Genomic DNA, 19,377 nt, shown 5'->3' with positions numbered 1-19,377 from the left:
TTGGACTGAGTTATCAGACACGACACAGCATAATCAAAACCAAGATTCTTGTAGACCCACCCATCAATTCCGAGGAACTCCTGCCATTTGGTGAGACTATCCTTAATAGTTTGCAATTTCTCCCTTGTAGACTCCTCATTTTGTTCCACTTCATTTTTAAATTTATTCATTGAGCTTCTCCATTTCAGTGTCAACTTCTGCAATAGTGCAAGGTCTGCAGTGTCCTAGGTAATATGCATGGAATCAGACCACTCATTCACATAACGAATACTTAATCAGCATGCATTAATGATATTAATTAGTGTATTAATATTGTAATACTAGAGATGTCCATGGAAAATGGATCAAAATTGAGAAGATATTCCGCTTTCAAAATATCATCATAACATCACACAGTTCCTTTGCTGTGGATTTTCCATGGTACATAAAATATTGGAGACTAGATATTTTTCCTTTCCAACATGAGCCCAATTTCCCCATAGGACGTTTATGGGAGGTAGTGTGATACACTGGAAAGAAGAGGAATTTCAAAGCCAAACAAATCCAAATGTGAATCCTTGCCAGTTATTGGCTATGTAACCTTACAGGATGTTATTTAATTTATTAAGATTAATTTTTCTTATCTATAAAATAAAGACCCTAATATATATCTCACAGGATTGTTATAAGAATGAAATGAGGGGGCGCCTGGGTGGCTCAGTCTTTTTTTTTTTTTTTTAAAGATTTTTTTTTTTATTCTTATTTATTTATTTGACAGCGAGAGACAGGAGATCACAAGTGGCTCAGTCTTTAATAAGCATCTGCCTTTGGCTCAGCTTGTGATCCTGGGGGTCCTGGGATCAAACCCCGCATCAGGCTTCCTGCTCAGAGGGAAGCCTGCTTCTCCCTCTCCCACTCCCCCTGCTTATGTTCCCTCTCTCAGATAAAGAAATAAAATCTTAGAAAGAAGAAGAGTGAAATGAGGGACGCCTGGATGGCTCAGTTGCTTAAGCATCTGCTTTCGGCTCAGGTCATGATCCCAGGGTCCTGGGATTGAGTCCCACATGCGGCTCCTTGCTTGGTGGGGAGCCTGCTTCTCTCTCTGCCTGCTCTGACTGCTGCTCCCCCTGCTTGTGCTCTCTCTCTATATAAATAAATAAATAAATAAAATCTTAAAAAAAAAAAGAAATGTATTTTTTTTTTTAATAAACATATAATGTATTTTTATCCCCAGGGGTCTGTGAATCGCCAGGTTTACACACTTCACAGCACTCACGATAGCACATACCCTCCCCAATGTCCATAGCCCCCTCCCCCTCTCCCAATCCCACCTCCCCCCAGCAACCCCCAGTTTGTTTTGTGAGATTAAGAGTCATTTATGGTTTGTCTCCCTCCCAATCCCATCTTGTTTCATTTATTCTTCTCCTATCCCCCTAACCCCCCATGTTGCTTCTCCATGTCCTCATATCAGGGAGATCATATGATAGTTGTCTTTCTCCGATTGACTTATTTCACTAAGCATGATACGCTCTAGTTCCATCCATGTCGTCGCAAATGGCAAGATTTCATTTCTTTTGATGGCTGCGAAAATTTGGAAGGGGAGGCGAACCATAAGAGACTATGGACCCTGAAAAACAACCTGAGGGTTTTGAAGGGTCAGGGGTGGGAGGTTGGGGGAACAGGTGGTGGGTAATAGGGAGGGCACGTTTTGCATGGAGCACTGGGTGTTGTGCAAAAACAATGAATACTGTTACGCTGAAAAAATAAATAAAATGGAAAAAAAAAAAAGAAATGATCAGTGTAAATGGTATGATTCTAGAAACACACTAAATGACACTTTTCTCCTTTTCAACCAAGTGTGCTCATTGAATTCTTGCGTAAAATTGCATAAAACACATCAAGAATAACACTACATCAATGAACACAGCTACTTACATTTTTCAGTTTAAATACTAAAAAATAGAATATGTCTATAAATAATAGTTGAAATATTATTAACTTAGAGAAATTATTTAAATTGCTTTAATTAGGCTAGAAGACAAATACAAAGAAGAGCATTTATTCACACTTCCTTAGATTTTTCATTCCACTCACAATTAAGTGCAAATACAAAACTGTATCTAAAATTTACAAATTTAGTAAAGGCTTCTTATACCCTCAAAGGCTAGAGTCTCTTTTCTTATAATGTAAGTGAATTGAGCTTTACCTTGGTTGACAGCAGTATGATGAAATGCTTAGCATATTTATTCCAACCTTTTTCATTGAGGTAAAGTCTTTTAGCCAATATGACTCTATTTTTTTCAATTACCTATTTGAAAAAAGTACTAAAATGAGGAATCTAAGACATTAATAAGCCACTGTGATTTATTAAACCCAAACCAATTTCAAATATCAATTTTTCATTGAATCACTAATTCAGTCACAATCTCTTGTTTAAATCATGAGCTAATCTGAATCATAAATTCATGTTTTCTAAACCTACTAAACTGAAATCAAACTGAAGTATATAGCAGAGGTTCTCAAGCAGTCTGATCTCAAAACCCCTTCACACTCTTAAAAATTAGTGAAGACTCCAAAGAACTTTCATTTATATGCATTATAGCTACTTGATATTCTCTGTATTGAAACTTAAAACTAAAATTATTTAAAATATGTATTTGTTAATTCACTTAAACATAACAATAAATCCATTATATATTAACATAAATAGTATTTTGATGCACTCATATGCAAATGAGAGTGGAAAAGGCAAATAACATCTTAATATTATGATGAAACTAGTATTCACCTCATGAAAGGGTCTCACATATCCCCAGCAGGTCCTTGGGCCATATTTTGAGAACCACCCGTATACTGAATCAATTATATAGTCATTTAATGAAGAACTGTTCTAGACACTGTGCATATAGCCATGAACAAAAGAGACAAAGTTCTTTTTTTAGGGAAGCGACACTCTAGCTGTCACTCATTTCCTATTAGAAAGGACTTTAGGGATGAGCTAACACAAAGCCTCCACAAATTCAAAGTATTTTTCCACAGAAACTGCTACAAGGGGCCAGTTCTCTATTTAAAATACTTCTAGAGTGAAGAAACTTACTTGTCTTCTCCTTTATTCCACTGAACAGGCCTACCTCTAAAAATATATTATACATTTACTAGCATGATTGTTTTCTCTTGACATGGCATTTTAAAATTCTGCATCAGGATGAAACATTATATCCTAGATGAGATCTGACTATTCCAGAGGAAAATGAGACAGAAATTTGAATCTGGTGAGGGTCATAATGTGCTGCTAATTCTTAGTAAACACCACGTCCCAGGTGTGAGAATAGGCAACCAACCAGCAAACATTTCAAAAAAATAGAATATTGTGGACTATGATACTTTCCTAAAGTATTATATCAGTGGCCCACAGACGGCCAAATTTTAACTCATTAGTCATCTTAAATGCCAAGGTAATAGAACCAAAATCATATACTCCTAATATGGTTACACTGTGTGAAAAAATACAAACAACTTTTCTAGTCTACCATTAGCATAAGTTAAAGTTAAAGTTTTAGCCTGTTCACAAACAACAGAAAAAGAATTCTTGCTCATACTTCATAGATCCTGGTGAGGAAAAGATCCCTTAACTTGGTAATAGCCAAGTACTTAATAGAGAAGAAACAAAAGAAAAAAATGTAGCTTTCTTTTTTCAAGGCCCATAATAGCTACATTGTTCATAAATTAAATATACATCCTCATTTTTAAAATTTTTGTCTGGATTATTGAAAATTGTAAAACAAAACTTTATTCAGTCAAAAAAGAAGTCTGAATTATGATTCCAGATGAACCAACCTTTAGGGCCAGTTCATATGTGGCTGAGCTCCAAAGATCTCTTTCTGTCATTAACTGCTTAATATCACTCTCCATCCTTCCTCTTTGCAATGTGTATAAGTCATGGTATTCTTCTACAACCCTAAAAGAAAAATTAAAAAGTATATATAGACTTTGTTTTTGAGAAGTCACATTTATTGGATAATTATTATGATATTAGACATTTAAAAAAACAACTTTGTTCTACAATAGGCAATTTGTTCCTTTAAAAGTCATCATAAAGTAATTATGTATTAATAAAGTATTAATACCACTACTACCAAGTGAAATAGAAGAAAAAATGTCACATTTCATTCATAAATCTTATAAAAGTCTTAAAGTAAAAAATTAAATATATTGTTCCCTGCTCTGAGCTCTTTTCTTCATATTTATTCACTAGAATTTTCACGACATGGTATTCCAATAGGATAACAGCAGTATATCTAATTTTAAAAATCTGAATACAAAATAGAACTAGGGTTTTTTTTATTTTTTTTAAAGATTTTATTTATTTGTTTCATAGAGAGAAATCACAAGTAGGCAGAGAGGCAGGCAGAGAGAGCGGGGGAAGCAGGCTCCCCACTAGCAGAGAGCCTGATGTGGGTCTTGATCCCAGGTCCCTGAGATCATGACCTGAGCGGAAGGAAGAGGCTTAACCCACTGAGCCACACAGGCAACCAAATTAGGGTTCTTTATTACAGACAAAAACCCCAGTAATTATGAGCCACTTTACTTTTAAATTACATATAATGAATATTATTTAAAGAAATTCTCTACCAACCAACTAAAAGATTAAGTATAATCAAGTAAGTACCTTTTTCCTATCTTTTCTTCATGTTTACCAGAATATACATTTTCCTTCTAACTTACACTATAGCTTAGAATTAAATTAGAATTAAAAGTGCTTCTGAAATTAAATACAAACAAAGTTGTTGTAAGGGGTAGCATTTCACAAGCCATTTGAAACACCTCCTCCCAAGGAATATTAACTTTGCAACAAGAATTAAAGGCCCAATACAGGAATTCTGCAAAGTGGCAGAATATAAAATCAATGCATAGAAATCAGTTGCATTTCCATACACTAACAATGAGACAGAAGAAAGAGAAATTAAGGAGTGGATCGCATTTACAATTGCACCAAAAACCGTTAAGATACCTAGGAATAAACCTCACCAAAGAGGCAAAGGATCTGTACTCAGGAAACTACAGAATATTCATGAAAGAAATTGAGGAAGACACAAAGAAATGGAAAAACATCCCACGCTCATGGACAGGAAGAACAAATATTGTGGGGTTTTTTTAAAGATGTTATTTATTTATTTGAGAGAGAGAGAGAGAAAGCGCACATGAGCACGAACCAGGGGGAGAGGCAGAGGAAGAAGACTCCCTACTGACCAGGGAGCCTGAAGCAAGGCTCAATCCAGGACTTTGGGATCGTGACCTGCACCAAAGGCAGACACCTAACCGACTGAGTCACCCACATCCCCCAAGAATACTGTGAAAATGTCTATGCTTCCCAGAACAATCCATATATTCAATGTAATCCCTATCAAAATACCAACAAGTTTGTTTTTTTTTTTTTCACAGAGTTGGAACAAATAATTCTAAAATTTGTATGGAACAAAACCACCCCAAATAGCCAAAGGAGTGTTGAAAAAGAAAACCAAAGCTGGTGGCATCACAATTCTGGACTTCAAGCTCTATTACAAAGCTGTCATCATTAAGGCAGTATGGTACTGGCACAAAAACAGACACATAGCTCAATGGAACAGAATAGAGAACCCAGAAATGGACGTTTAACTCTATGGTCAACTAATCTTTGACAAAGCAGGAAAGAATATCCAATGGAAAAAAGACAGTCTCTTCAACAACTGATGTTGGGAAAACTGGACAGCCACATATAGGAGAATGAAACTGAACCATTTCCTTAAACCATACACAAAAATAGTCTAAAAATGGATGAAAGACCTCAATGTGAGATAGGAATCTATTCAAATCCTAGAGGAGAACACAGGCAGCAACCTCTGTGACCTTGGCCACAGCAACTTCTTGCTAGATATGTCTCTGAAGGCCAAAGAAACAAAAGCAAAAAAAATGAACTATTGGGATTTCATCAAGATAAAAAGCTTTTGTACAGCAAAGGAAACAGTCAATAAAATCAAAAGACAACTGACAGAGAAGATATTTGTAAATGTCTTCTTATCAGATATCTTATCAGATAAAGGACTAGTATCCAAAATCCATAAAGAACTTACCAAACTGAACACCCAAAGAACAAATAATCAAATCAAGAAATGGGCAGAAGACATGAACAGACATTTCTGCAAAGAAGACATCCAAATGGCCAACAGAAACATGAAAAAATGCCCAACATCACTAGGCTCCAGGGAAATACAAATCAAAACCACAATGAGATACCACCTCACACCAGTCAGAATGGCTAAAATTAACAAGTCAGGAAACGACAGATGCTAGTGAGGAAGTGGAGAAAGGGGAACCCTCCTACACTGTTGGTGGGAATGCAAGCTGGTGCAGCCACTCTGGAAAACAGTATGGAGGTTCCTCAAAAAGTTGAAAATAGAGCCTGTGCCCAGCAACTGCACTACTGGATATCTACCCCAAAGATACAAATGTAGTGATCTGTAGAGGCACCTGCACCCCAATGTTTATAGCAGCAATGTCCACAATAGCCCAACTATGGAAAGAGCCCAGACGTCCACTGACAGATGAATGAATAAAGAAGATGTGGTGTATATATATATACAATGGAATATTATGCAGCCATCAAAAATGATGTCTTGCCATTTGCAATGACATGGATGGAACTAGAGGGGATTATGCTAAGTGAAACAAGGAAAACACAATTATCATATGATTTCACTCATATGTGGAATTTGAGAAAAAAATAAAGGAGCCTAGAGGAAGGGAGGGAAAAATAAAACAAGATGAAACCAGAGAGGGGGAGAAACCATAAGAGACTCTTAATCATAGGAAACAAACTAAGAGTTGCTGGAGGGGAGTGGTTGGGGGTTAACTGGGTGATGGACATTAAGGAGGGCATGTGATGTAATGAACATTGGCTGTTATAAATGACTGATGATGAATCACTGAATTCTATCTGAAACTAATAATATACTTTATGTTAATTGAATTTAAATTTAAAAAAAATTTTTTTAAGAATTAAAGGCCTGTGGCATAGAATTCTTCTAATTTTGGTGAAAGCCAGGAACCACCAGCATCAGTTCTTGAAAGTCTTCTTTTTGGAGACTTCCATTTGTTCAGAGTAACTAATAAAAATTAATTAACCTAGGTGTCACATAGGTGAATACACTTAAGAAAATTCAGGTTAAAAAAAAAGAAAAAAAAAAAAGAAAATTCAGGTTATATGCCCTTACAATTTGCGCACATTACTACCTGAAAGTTAGACACTGATTTTTTTTTTCAGGTAGGTTCACACCCAACATACAGCCCAATGCAGGACCTGAACTCATGACCCCAAGATCAACACCTAAGCTGAGATCAATAGTTGGACACTTAACTGATTGAGCCACCCAGGCAACCCAGACAGTGATTTTAAAAAGGGAAGACACCTTTTAATGACCCTTGTTTATAACAGCAAAAGAAAAAATTCAGAAATAACCTCAATGTTCAATAATAAAGGATTGGTCACATAAATACATGATATAGCTCTATGATGAAAATACTCTGCAGCTAATTAAAGATCTTGTTGTTGTTAATACTCTGGTACATGGGAAAATTTTTTCATGTTGTAACATGAGATAACCCAAATGGCAAAATTATACATTCAGTTTGATCTCATGTATATAAAAAATCCATAGAAATCGAAAAAAGAAAAATATATGAAAATATTAATAGTGTTTATTTCTGAGAGAAAGAATTATGGGTGTTCTTTTTTCCTTACTTGTTTCTATTTTCCAATTTTCAATAAAATGTTATTATTTTATAAATTTGTTTTTTTAAGATTTTATTTATTTATTTGACAGAGGGAGAGAGATCACAAGTAGGCAGAGAGGCAGGCAGAGAGAGGGGGAAGCAGACCCCCCGCCGAGCAGAGAACCCGATGCGGGACTCGATCCCAGGACCCTGAGATCATGATTTGAGCCAAAGGCAGAGGCTTAACCCACTGAGCCACCCAGGTGCCCCTGTTATTATTTTAAAAAGTATTATTAAAAATTTCTAATCATACACACACAAAATCCATCCTACTTCAGACATTTCTCCATTTCCTTCCCTTTTTCTCTGGCTTTAGATGTTCTTACAATGGACATTAGCATAAAAGAAGTTCTAACTGAGCCTGGGTGGCTCAGTTGGTTAGGTGACTGCCTTCAGCTCGGGTCATGATCTCAGGGTCCTGGGATGGAGCCCTACATCGGACTCCCTGCTCAGTGGGGATCCTGCTTCTCCCTCTCCCTCTGCTGCTCTGTCTGTTTGTGTCTCTTGCTCTCTCTGTCAAATAAATAAACAAAATCTTTTCTAAAAAGTTCTAAGTTATTTTTATTAATTCATTCAATAAATATCTGTTTAGTGCCTACTATATGCCAGGTACTGTTCAAAACAAAACAAAACAAAACTTTATGCTTATAAAGTTTAGTCAGAAGAGATAATCAACAAATAAAAAAGTAAAACATATTAAGTAGTGATAGTACAATAGATAAAAAATCATCAGGGAAAGGGGACTGAGGGTACAAAATGTATAGTGGTTTTAAATGGAGGGGGATGAGTTAAGGTCCAAAGGAAGGAGGGAGGAAGCTACACACTGTGGAAAGGAAGAGGAAAGGAAAGAAAGAGAGAGGAAAAGGAAAGGAAGAGGAATCCAGGCCCCAAGGTGTAAGTCTGTCTGGTATGTTCAAAGAAGAGCACACAAAGGCAGCAGGTCTGAAATAAAGTGGGAAAAGTCAGAGAAATGCTGGTAGGATGAATCTTGTAAACCATTTTTTAAAAACATGGCCTTTTAAGATGGGGAGCTACTGCAGAATTTTGAGCAGAGAGATGACATTATTGGAGCTGAATTTTAAAAGATCAGACTGAAATCACATAGAACTGTAAAGACAGATGGAAATCAAGATGGATGTACTAATGCTTCAGCATAATTTGACTCTCTGAGTTGAAAGAATATTTCTCGTCCTCGTTCTTAAGCCCCCTCCCCCATTCACTTGTGCTTCTCTGGGATCCTCTGTTCCGGAAACTTAGTATGGATGTTGAAACCTAGTAACCACACTCATGGACGGCACAAGCACCAGTCACAAGACCACCTTGAAGACATGAGGAACGTGACTGGCAGCACATACCAGACTCCTAGCGAAACCACCCAGATCCTGTATTTTCCTATAAAACCCCTCAGCCTTTTCCCTGGGGCAGGTCCGCAGTTTTGAAGGCATTAGCCTGCTCTGGTCTCCTTTGCCTGTCAACGTAATAAAACTATTGTAAGGGCCTATTTAGCCAAAGTGGCTCCACCTTGGTTGAATAGCCATTTTGTTGTTTATGCAGTAAAACTGACATTGACCCTGCCCCACCCCCACCCCCCAGGGGAACTTACTTAAAAGCAAGTCTGGGAAACCAGTAAAATGAAGTCCACCAGTCCCTGATAACAGAGCCCAAATACAAGGGCAGGTCAGATCAGGAGATAACAGCCCCAATGCAGGGATGAGTCAGGCCAGGTGGAGACAAATCCAATCAGTGGAGCGAGGCAAACTGTCTCCCCAGCTACCAAGGATTGTGGGCCCCGCCTTTTGGGCACCTTTTGGCGCCAATTCTGACCAAGGTGATAGGCTAGTTCAAATAGCTACTATGGGGTGAATTGTAATTCAACTGGCCACCCGTGTGTGACCTAGCATGACTGTGCAGCTTTCTCTGTGTGTGACCAGGCTCAGTAACATGGCCTTTGCTCTATAAAAGTTAGTCTGTAAGGCAGGGAGGGGTTGCCCTCTCTGTAAGAGGTGGCCCAGAACGGTTGGTTTGCTTCTCGATGCTTGGTGAGAAATAAAGCTTTGCTTGACTTTTTCACTTTGTATCAGTCTCTTTCCTTTGATTACGGACCTAACACTATCATTCCTCTTTCTCCCCAAACTCAGTCTTCGCATTGTAGTTTAGCCCTGGGGCACAGAGGTTGGTTTTGGACAACAGTCTTGACTGGTGTGTGGAGAAGAGACGACAGCGGTGTAGGGGCAGAAGTAAAAGGTGGGTCATGTCATGTCAGCAACACGGCAGGCAAGAGATGCAAATGTCAGGAAGGGAAGCGGGGAGGACTCTGTATATGTAGTAAAAGGTGACTCTGCCGCTGGAGAGGTGAGATGTGAGAGAAAGTAGGAGATCAAGAAGGACTCCCAAGAGTTTTGGCCCCAGAAACTGGAAGGATGGAGTTGCCATGAACTGAAATGAGATGAGTTGGAGAGGAGTAGTTTTGGGGAAAAGAACAGGAATTCAGTTGGGGAATGTTAGGCATCTATGTAGAAGGGGTGAGGCTGTCGAATATTAAGTCTGGAATTCAAAGAGAAGATTGAAACTGGGCGTACAAATTTGTGGAGAAGGGCAAAGCTCTAGATACATATTTGGGGTTTTTTGTCTTGTTTTGTTTTATTTTAAGATTTTATTTATTAGACAGAGAGAGAGAGAGAGACAGTGAGAGAGGGAACACAAGCATGGGGAGTAGGAGATGGAGAAACAGGCTTCCCACTGAGCAGGGAGCCTGATGCGCTCCATCCCAGGACCCTGGGATCATGACCTGAGTGGGAGGCAGATGTTTAAAGACTGAGCCACCCAGGCACCCCTGTAGATACATATTTGTGAGCTGAGAATATACAGGTTGATGACACTGAAAGCCAGGAAACCGAAGAGATTCATTTAGTCAGAGAATATAGATACAGAAATAATTCACAGAATGAACTCTCTACCATTTAGAAATTGGTGAAATGAAAAGGAATCTGCAAGAGATATCAGTAAGAAGGAGAAGAGAGTAAAGTAGGAGGAAACTAGGAGAGTGTAATATACTGAAAGACATTGTTTCAAGCAAGAGCAAGTGATCAATTCTGATAAATGCTGCCAGTAAGTTAAATGGGAATTGAGAAGCGACCTTTGGATTAAGCAACATGAAAGTCACTAGTGACTTTAACAGGTGTGCTTTGGTGGGGTGAGGGGAGTGAAAGCCTGACTGGAGTGGGTTCAAGCGACAAAGGGAGGACCAGGAGTAGACACAGTGAATATGACAACTTTTTGAAGAGGATTATTATAAGCGGGGAGGGAGGCGGAAATGGGGCCATAACTAGAAGGGGATATGCGTGTGGTCCTAAGAGACTTAGGAGTCTTTTTGTTTTTTGGTTCTTGTTTTTGAGATGGAAGTACTTATAGCATATTTGTATACTATTGGGACTAATCCAGAGAAGAGGGAAAAATTAATGATATGGGAGAAACGGAATATTTGCTGAAAATATGTTGAGTAGGTATGAGATGATAGAATAATACATAAATGGAAAGACTGGCCTCAGAGAGGAAGAGAGAGTTCGTCCCCAGTAAAAGATGGGCTCATGACCAGATGAGCACAGATGCAGGTGGGTGGGTACATGTAGGGGTGAGAGCTTGAGTTCTCTTCTGTCCGCTTCTACTTTTTAGAAAGCAAGGTCATCGGCTCAGAAAAAGGATGGAGAGATATTATTAGAAGAATGAGGATAGAAGACAAAGTATAGAATAGTTTTCTACTAAGACCAGAAGAGTGAATCATCTACAGAAAACAGCAGTATAATCAGTACTTGAAAAAAGATCAAGGTACCCTTCTCATTCTAGTAAGGAATAAAACAGAATAAAAGTTAAGAATATATCTCTGAATTTAGATTTTGTATACATTTGTGGTTTTCTTGACAATTAAAAAAAAAGACAGTTACTCTTTGACACATTTTTTTTAAAAAGCAGACTATGCTGAATTAAAAGGATCTTAAAACAAGATATAATGTGTGGCCCTATATTGGATACTCATTTGGACAACCCAATGTAAAATATATTTTAGGAATAATTGGGAAAATTTGAATATGACCTGGGTAATTTGGAAAGTGAAACTTAACTCAAATAGGTAGACTATTGACTAAAAGAAAAGGCTCTATAACAGTACAGACAGTACAATTTAAAAACAATCCATGTGTGCACACATACATAGGGAAAAAAACGATATACACTAAAGCATGTATAGCAGTAATCTATGGGTGGTGAAATTGATATTTTTAATTCATTTTTGCTTGTTTGTATTTTCTACTACAAGGCACATAAAATGCTTCTATGATAGCATAATATTATTTTTAATCAATAAAATGAGAAAAATTAAAAATCAGATATATCATTTGATAATAGATCCAAACTCTAACTGAAAATGAAATAGAGTAAAGGTCAGCAAACTACAGCCTGTGGGTTTAAACAGAACCTGCCACTTGTGTTTTATATAGAACACAAGCTAAGAATTTTAGATTTTTAGTTTTTATATTTTAAATGGTTAAAAAAGCAATAGGATAACAGTATTTGGGGACACATGTAAAGGTTTATACCTTCACATTTCAGTGTCAGTAAATAAAGTTTTATTGGAACACAGCCATGTTCTGGTATTGCCCTTGCCTGCTTTTACCATGTAGCAGCACACATTGCGAAAGCAGAGTTGATTGAGTAGTTGCATCCGAAACCGTATCTCACCACCTGACCCTTTACAGGAAAAGTCTGCTAACCTCTAAAATAGGATAAAAACATTAGGATCATAGTCGATTTATTAAAATCTAAAAAAGAACTAGACTCACACTAATTAGGAAAACACAAACAAAAACCAGATACATTTTCATACCCTTTGGACTGATAAAAGATTTGGACAAAGGGGAAATCTCATGCACTGATGAGAGGATATACTGGTTTGACTACTTTGTAGAGCATGTGGCAACATCCTAGCAAGACAAGGCCACGCAGAGCCTATGATCCAGTAATTCCACTTCTAGGGATACACCCCTGGAAAATTCACACAAGACGACACTAATGAGATGTGTATTAAACAGTGCCTGAGGAGTTAATAAATATATTGATTAAAAGATCCTTGTATATATATTAACTCCTCCAGACACTGTTGTAATAAAAAAGTTCAAATGTTTCTATAAAATTTTGTTTCTTCAAATAAGGTGTGAAGCATGTATGACATAAGAGCTAACATCTGGTAACGCACCTGGCATTCTTTTCAGCATCTAAAAGAGCTTGCGCCAAATCCTTGTGCGCCTTCTCTGCTTCCTTTGTTAATTTCATATCATGTGCACGAACCAGACACAGCTCCCTGAAATAGAGCAAAGAAATTTTATATCCATAGTTGAAGAGTCCAGATAGTTTCTACCCAGGAAATCCGATTTATACTCGGGAATCTTCTCAGTTATGTGTACATCTCTTCCTAGTTTTTACACCTTGTAAACCAAATAGAGAAATCTAGTGTCCATTTAGATGGAATTATGTCAGGTTTGCCAGTGGAATCTGGTTAGCTGGAAAGGGCCGAAAGATGATGTGAAAGATCTTCTCAAATTGGAAGAAGGCAGATGCTAATAGGCAAGGCCACCAGGCTGCTCTATCCTACCTTCTGACATCCCTATCTTAACCTCTTCATTCTTGCTATCAATCATCTTGACACAGGTTACATGAGCACTAACCTTGACTGCTATGTAACGCTTATCCTCTTTTGGATTTAAACCTTAACATCCGTAATCATGGCACTGCTCTGTAAACATGATTACGATCAACATCTCAATCCTAGGGAAAGAACAGGAATTGTCTCCCTATCAAACATACACAGAGCCCCAGTTTTGGGTTAACCTGTGTAACCCAGGTCTCTACTTCTACATCTAGTCCTTTCTGTTCTCTTCCTAAACCCCCAAAAGAAAAAAAGGAGTCCTCACTTTTAACCATTCTACTCTTCTTTTTATTCTCTTCAGAGACACAGTTTTGACTTTTGTCTTGTGTTTAAGATAATCATAGATTTTACCTGGTCAGTTCTTCAATAACATTTTTAAAATTGTACAGTTCTTCTAGAATGCGCTGGTCCATCATTCGCTGAGTTACCAAGTCTTTGTAGAAATCAATCATCTGTCTGGCAATTTGGTCAAGCATTTGTACATACCGCTCTCTGCATGAAAAAGAAAACAAGGTATCATGCAAAAAAAAAAAAAAAAAAAAAAGGAAAAAAGAGCCAGAAAATACATGAAAGAAAAAGTAATGTTAGGGAAAGAAATAGTAGATACTCATAAAAGATATGCAGGAACAAGATAGGAAAAGAAAGGGATCTAACGTGTATATTCCTGCCATGCTCACGCAAGCGAATAATTTGTGGAAGATTTTAAGCAGAGTCATAATCGTTTGGAATGCAATGTCTGAGATGTAAAGCAAGAGGAGGAATCCTTTTATATCTCCTTCTAAAGTATAAACTCTATGAGGATAGAAACCATATCTTATATATTTATATAGAATGGGATTATTTTATAAATAGTTGAATTAATGAGTAAAACCACTCTTCCCAAGTTATTATTTTTTTAAGATTTTATTTATTTATTTGACAGACAGAGATCACAAGTAGGCAGAGAGAGAGGAAGGGAAGCAGGCTCCCTGCTGAGCAGAGAGCCCAATGCGGGGCTTGATCCCAGGACCCTGAGATCACGACCTGAGCCAAAGGCAGAGGCTTTAACCCACTGAGCCACCCAGGCGTCCCTCCCAAGTTGTTTAAATGTCAAAAGATACCAACTGTTCAAAAATGAATAAAGACCCTAAATTCAAAGAAGCCATTTCTTTCAGTTCCAAATAAAACTAAATATTTGGAAGTGATTAGAAATGAAAAATTACAAATACCATTCTAAGCAGCCTTTCTTTATATTAAAAGTGATCTAGGTGTTATATCCTAAGCCTGAGACTGGCGATTTATAATATTTTTTAATTGGAATGGCCATTTAGTTTAATATCTCACCCCAACAGAAAGAATTATCCAGGCTTTGCTTAAACACCTAGAGTCACAGAGAGTTTATCAGTTTGATATGCAGTTCATATACTGGAAAGTATCGATTTTAAACACACCTTCTTTAGGACTTCCCCTCCTGGAAATACAAGGACAAAATAATCTGAAGGGTCCTCTTATTACAATACAAGTAGATCCATGACAGAGCATACTTTTGGAAGCATTACTGGGCTTGCAGGAAAAGAACAGATGTCTCCATGGACCGCCTGGGTGGCTCAGTGGGTTAAGCCTCTGCCTTTGGCTCAGGTCGTGATCTCAGGGTCCTGGGATCAAGCCCCACATTGGGCTCTCTGCTCCGCGGGGAGCCTGCTTTCTCCTCTCTGCCTGCCTCTCTGCCTACTTATGATCTCTCTCTCTATCAAATAAATAAAATCTTAAAAAAAAAAAAAAACAGATGTCTCCAGGGGCAACAAACAAAAACTATAAACAAGTACAATAAGCTAAGAATGGACTGGGAAATGGTAATCAGTATTCACTAGGCAAACCCAAGGTCATGTTGCCCCAGTGAAAATAACAACATTGGGTAGAAAGGGTAAGATGGCAGAGTAGGAAGATTCTGAACTCACATTGTCTCATGGACACACCAAGGCTGCTACTACATACAGTGCAACTTACTCTGTGAAAGAGAAGAAGACGAGCAGAACAGTACTTCCACAGCTAAAGATATAAATAAAAACCTACATGAAGAAGGGTAGGAGGGGCAGAGAGAGAATCAAGAACTAAATCCCTGGCGTGGAGACTCACAAGCAGGAGGGATATCACAGGTGTGGAGGTCCCTGCACAACCTGCCCACCCTGGCAACTGTGTCTTCCAAAGTGACTACTGTCATATCACACCCAGCAGATAGCCTCAGCCAGGACAGACATGCCTCCAAAGTGAGTCCTACCCCAGGGAGAGAAGGAGCCAGCCCCACCCACTGCCATGCCTACAACAGTCCCGCTGAACCTCACAGCTGGCCATGCCAGGAGCCAGCCCCACCTACCTAAGTGCACCCACAGCAGTTATGGCCCAATCAAGAAGGTTCACACAGTTCACACAGGGGTCATTCCTGGAACACCTAGTTCTGGAGACCAGCGAGGATTGCGTTACTGGGTCTCACAAGATGCCTTCTACATAAGGTCACTCATTTGAGACCAGGAGACATAGCTGACCTACTTAATACATACAAACAAATACAGACTTAAACAAAACAAAGAGAGAGAAGAACATGTTCCAAACAAAACAATAAGACAAAACCGCAGAAAAAGAACTAAACCAAACAGAGATAAGCAACCTACCTGATAATGAGTTCAAAGTAATGGTCATTAAGATGCTTGGGACAAGAGTGGATGAACTCATTACGAATTTCAACACAGACAGAAAATATAAAACAAACAAACAAAAAAAACAAAAAACAATGAGAGCTGAAGAATAACTGAAAAGAAAAATACACTAAAGGGAATCCAAAGCAGATAAGAGGATGCAGAATGGCTCAGAGATCTACAGACGAGGTAGTGAAAATCATCTGAGGTGAACAGCAAAAAGAAAAAAGAATTTAAAAAATGAGGACAGGGTAATGGACCACTAGGCAACATCAAATGCACTAACATTCACATTATAGGGGTCTCAGAAGGAGGAGAGAGAGAAAGGGGCAGAAAACTGATTTGAATAAATAATAGCTCAAAACTTCGGTAATATGAGGAAAGAAACAGACATCCAGATCCAGAAAACACAAAGAGCCCTAAAAAAGATGAACCCAAAGAGGTCTGTACCAATGCACATATTAATTAAAATGCCAAAAACTAAAGAAAAAGAATATTAAAAACAGCAAGAGAAAAACAACTAGTTATGTACAAAAAAACACCCATAAGTATAGCAGATGACTTTTCAGCAGAAACCCCGCTAACCGACAGGAGTGACTTGATATATTCAAAGTGCTGAAAGGAAAACTGACAACCAAGGAAAGTCTACCTGGTAAGGTTATTATTCAGAACTAAAGGAGAGCTAAAGAGACAAACAAAAATTAAAGGAATTCATCACCACTAACCCGGCCTTACAAGAAATTTTTTTTTTTTTTTTTTAGATTTTGTTTATTTATTTGACAGAGAGAGAGAGATCACAAGTAGGCAGAGAGGCAGGCAGAGAGAGAGGAGGAAGCAGGCTCCCCGCGGAGCAGAGAGCCTGATGCGGGGCTCGATCCCAGGACCCTGAGATCATGACCTGAGCCGAAGGCAGCGGCTTAATCCACTGAGCCACCCAGGCGCCCCCTTACAAGAAATTTTAAAGGGACTTCTTTAACCAGAAAAGGAAGGGCCACAAGCAGAAGTAAGAAAATTATGAATAAAAAAATTCACTGGTAAAAGCAAGCATATGCTAAAGGTAATATACAAATCACTTATAAAGTAGAATTAAAGTTAACAACAAAAGCAATAAATCAATTATATCTATAATAATTAATTAAGGGACACATAAAATTAAAAATGTCAAACATGATGTCAAATACATAAAGGGCTGTGTGGGGAGTTTTAATTTAAACAACTGTCACCTGCCTCCTTAGGGCAGGAGGCATTGCGTCAGTCTCATAAACAACTGTCAAGTTAAAGTAGACTATTAATGGGGCACCTGGGTGGTTAAGATGGTTAAGCATCTGCCTTCAGCTCAGGTCATGATCTCCTGGTCCCAGAGGTCAGAATCTCCTGGTCCCATGTCAGGATCCTGGCTCAGCGGGGAATCTATGGGGACTCTGCTTCTCCTTCTGCCTCTCCACCAGTGCTCACATTCTCTCTCTCAAATGAATAAATAAAATCTTTTAAAACAATAAATTAAATAAAACAGGCTGTTAAGGGGAACCTGGGGCTCACTTGGTTAAGTGTCAGACTCTTGATTTTGGCTCAGGTCAGGATCTCAGGGTTATGAGATTGAGTCCTGTGTGAGCCTGCTTAAGATTTTCTCGTGCTCTCTCTCTCTGTCCCTCCCCTGCTCACATGCACAGGCACATGCTCTCTCTTAAATAAATAAATAAATCAGACTATTAAATAAAAAGGTCTTTTTAAAAAAATTTTATTTAGTTATTTGACAGAGCAAGAGAGCACAAGCAGGGGGAGCAGCAGAGGGAGAGGGATCACGACCCAAGCCAAAGACAGACCCTTAACCAAGTGAGCCACCTACATGCCCCTACTAAGGGTGTTATATATAAACCTCATGGTCATCACAGATCATTATCTCAGGGTCATGAGATTAAGCCCCATGTCAGGTTCTGCACTGGGCATGAAGCCTGCTTAAGATTCTCTCTCTCCTCCTCTCCCTCTGCCTCTCTCTTGCTCAGGAGCACATGCATGCTCTCTCTCAAATAAACAAATAAGTATTTAAAGTAAATAAATAAATAAATACCTGTTAAATACATAGGGTATTACAGATAAACCTCATGGTAACCACAAACCAAAAATCTCTAATAAATAGGGGTGCCTGGGTGGCTCAGTCATTAAGCATCTGCCTTCGTCAGCTCAGGTCCTGATCCTAGGTTCTGGGATTGCCAACCACGTCGGGCTCCCTGCTTGGCAGGAAGTCTGCTTCTCTCTCTCCCACTCCCCCTGCTTGTTTTCCTGTTCTCGCTGTCTCTGAGTCAAGTAAATAAATAAAATCTTTTAAAAAACAAAAAAACTATAATAAATACACAAGAAACATAAAGAGAAAGGAATCCAAGCATAATACTAAAGAAAATCATCAAATTGCACGAGAAGAAAGGAACAGAGAAGAACTATAAAAAGAACCAGAGGGTGCCTGGCTGGCTCAGTCAATAAGCATGCAACTCTTGATCTCAGGGATCTAAGTTTGAGCCTTGTGTTAGGTGTAGAAATAAAAATTAAATCTTTGGAAAAAAAAAAGAGCCAGAAACAATTAGTAAAATTGCAATAAGTACAAACTTATCAATAATTACTTTAAATGTAAATGAATTTATTTTGGTTCCAACCTAAATAAATAAATAATAAATACAATAAAATAGAAGACTTCTATATGCTGCCTACAAGAGACTCACTTCAAATACAAAGACATATACAAAATGAAAGTGAAGGGATGGAAAAAGGTATTCTATGCAAATGGAAATGAAATGAAGCTATGGTAGCGATACTTATATCACACAAAATAGACTTGACAGCAATGAACATAACAAGGGACAAAGAACAGCATTGCATAATGATAAAGGGAACAATTCAACAAGAGGATACAGCAATTTATTTCTCAACAAATTCAACAACCTAGAACTAGAAGTAGAAACATACAATCTTCCCAGACTCAAGCAGGAAGAAATAGAAAATCTAAACAGATTAATTACTAGTAATTAAATTGAATCAATAAACAACAAAAAAATCTCAAAACCAACAGAAGTCAGGATCAGAGGTGAATTCTACCAAACATTTAAATAAGAGTTAATATCTATTCTCAAACTATTCCAAAAAATGAAAATGGAAGAATTGTTTCAAATTCATTCGATAAGGGCAGCATTACCCAGATAGCAAAACTAAAAACACCACAAAAGAAAA

The 19,377-nt window shown here is 38.0% G+C and overlaps 1 protein-coding gene across 1 annotated transcript in view; it reads right to left on the bottom strand.

The window, feature by feature from the left end:
* Positions 1–19,377, bottom strand: part of AXDND1 (axonemal dynein light chain domain containing 1) — a 98,335-nt gene that overhangs the window by 48,827 nt on the left and 30,131 nt on the right. Inside the window, exons 10-14 of the mRNA XM_045982957.1 lie at positions 13,838–13,978; positions 13,037–13,141; positions 3,817–3,937; positions 2,186–2,287; positions 61–224 (exon numbers count right to left, since the gene is read on the bottom strand). Of these exons, the coding sequence (XP_045838913.1) occupies positions 61–224; positions 2,186–2,287; positions 3,817–3,937; positions 13,037–13,141; positions 13,838–13,978 (633 nt within the window). The remainder of the gene's footprint in view (positions 1–60; positions 225–2,185; positions 2,288–3,816; positions 3,938–13,036; positions 13,142–13,837; positions 13,979–19,377) is intronic.

The sequence above is a fragment of the Meles meles genome, chromosome 17 (assembly GCF_922984935.1).
Source record: "Meles meles chromosome 17, mMelMel3.1 paternal haplotype, whole genome shotgun sequence".
Lineage (NCBI taxonomy): Eukaryota > Metazoa > Chordata > Mammalia > Carnivora > Mustelidae > Meles > Meles meles.
The sequence above is the reverse complement of the archived record's forward strand: the minus strand, read 5'-3'. Positions and strand labels throughout refer to the sequence as shown.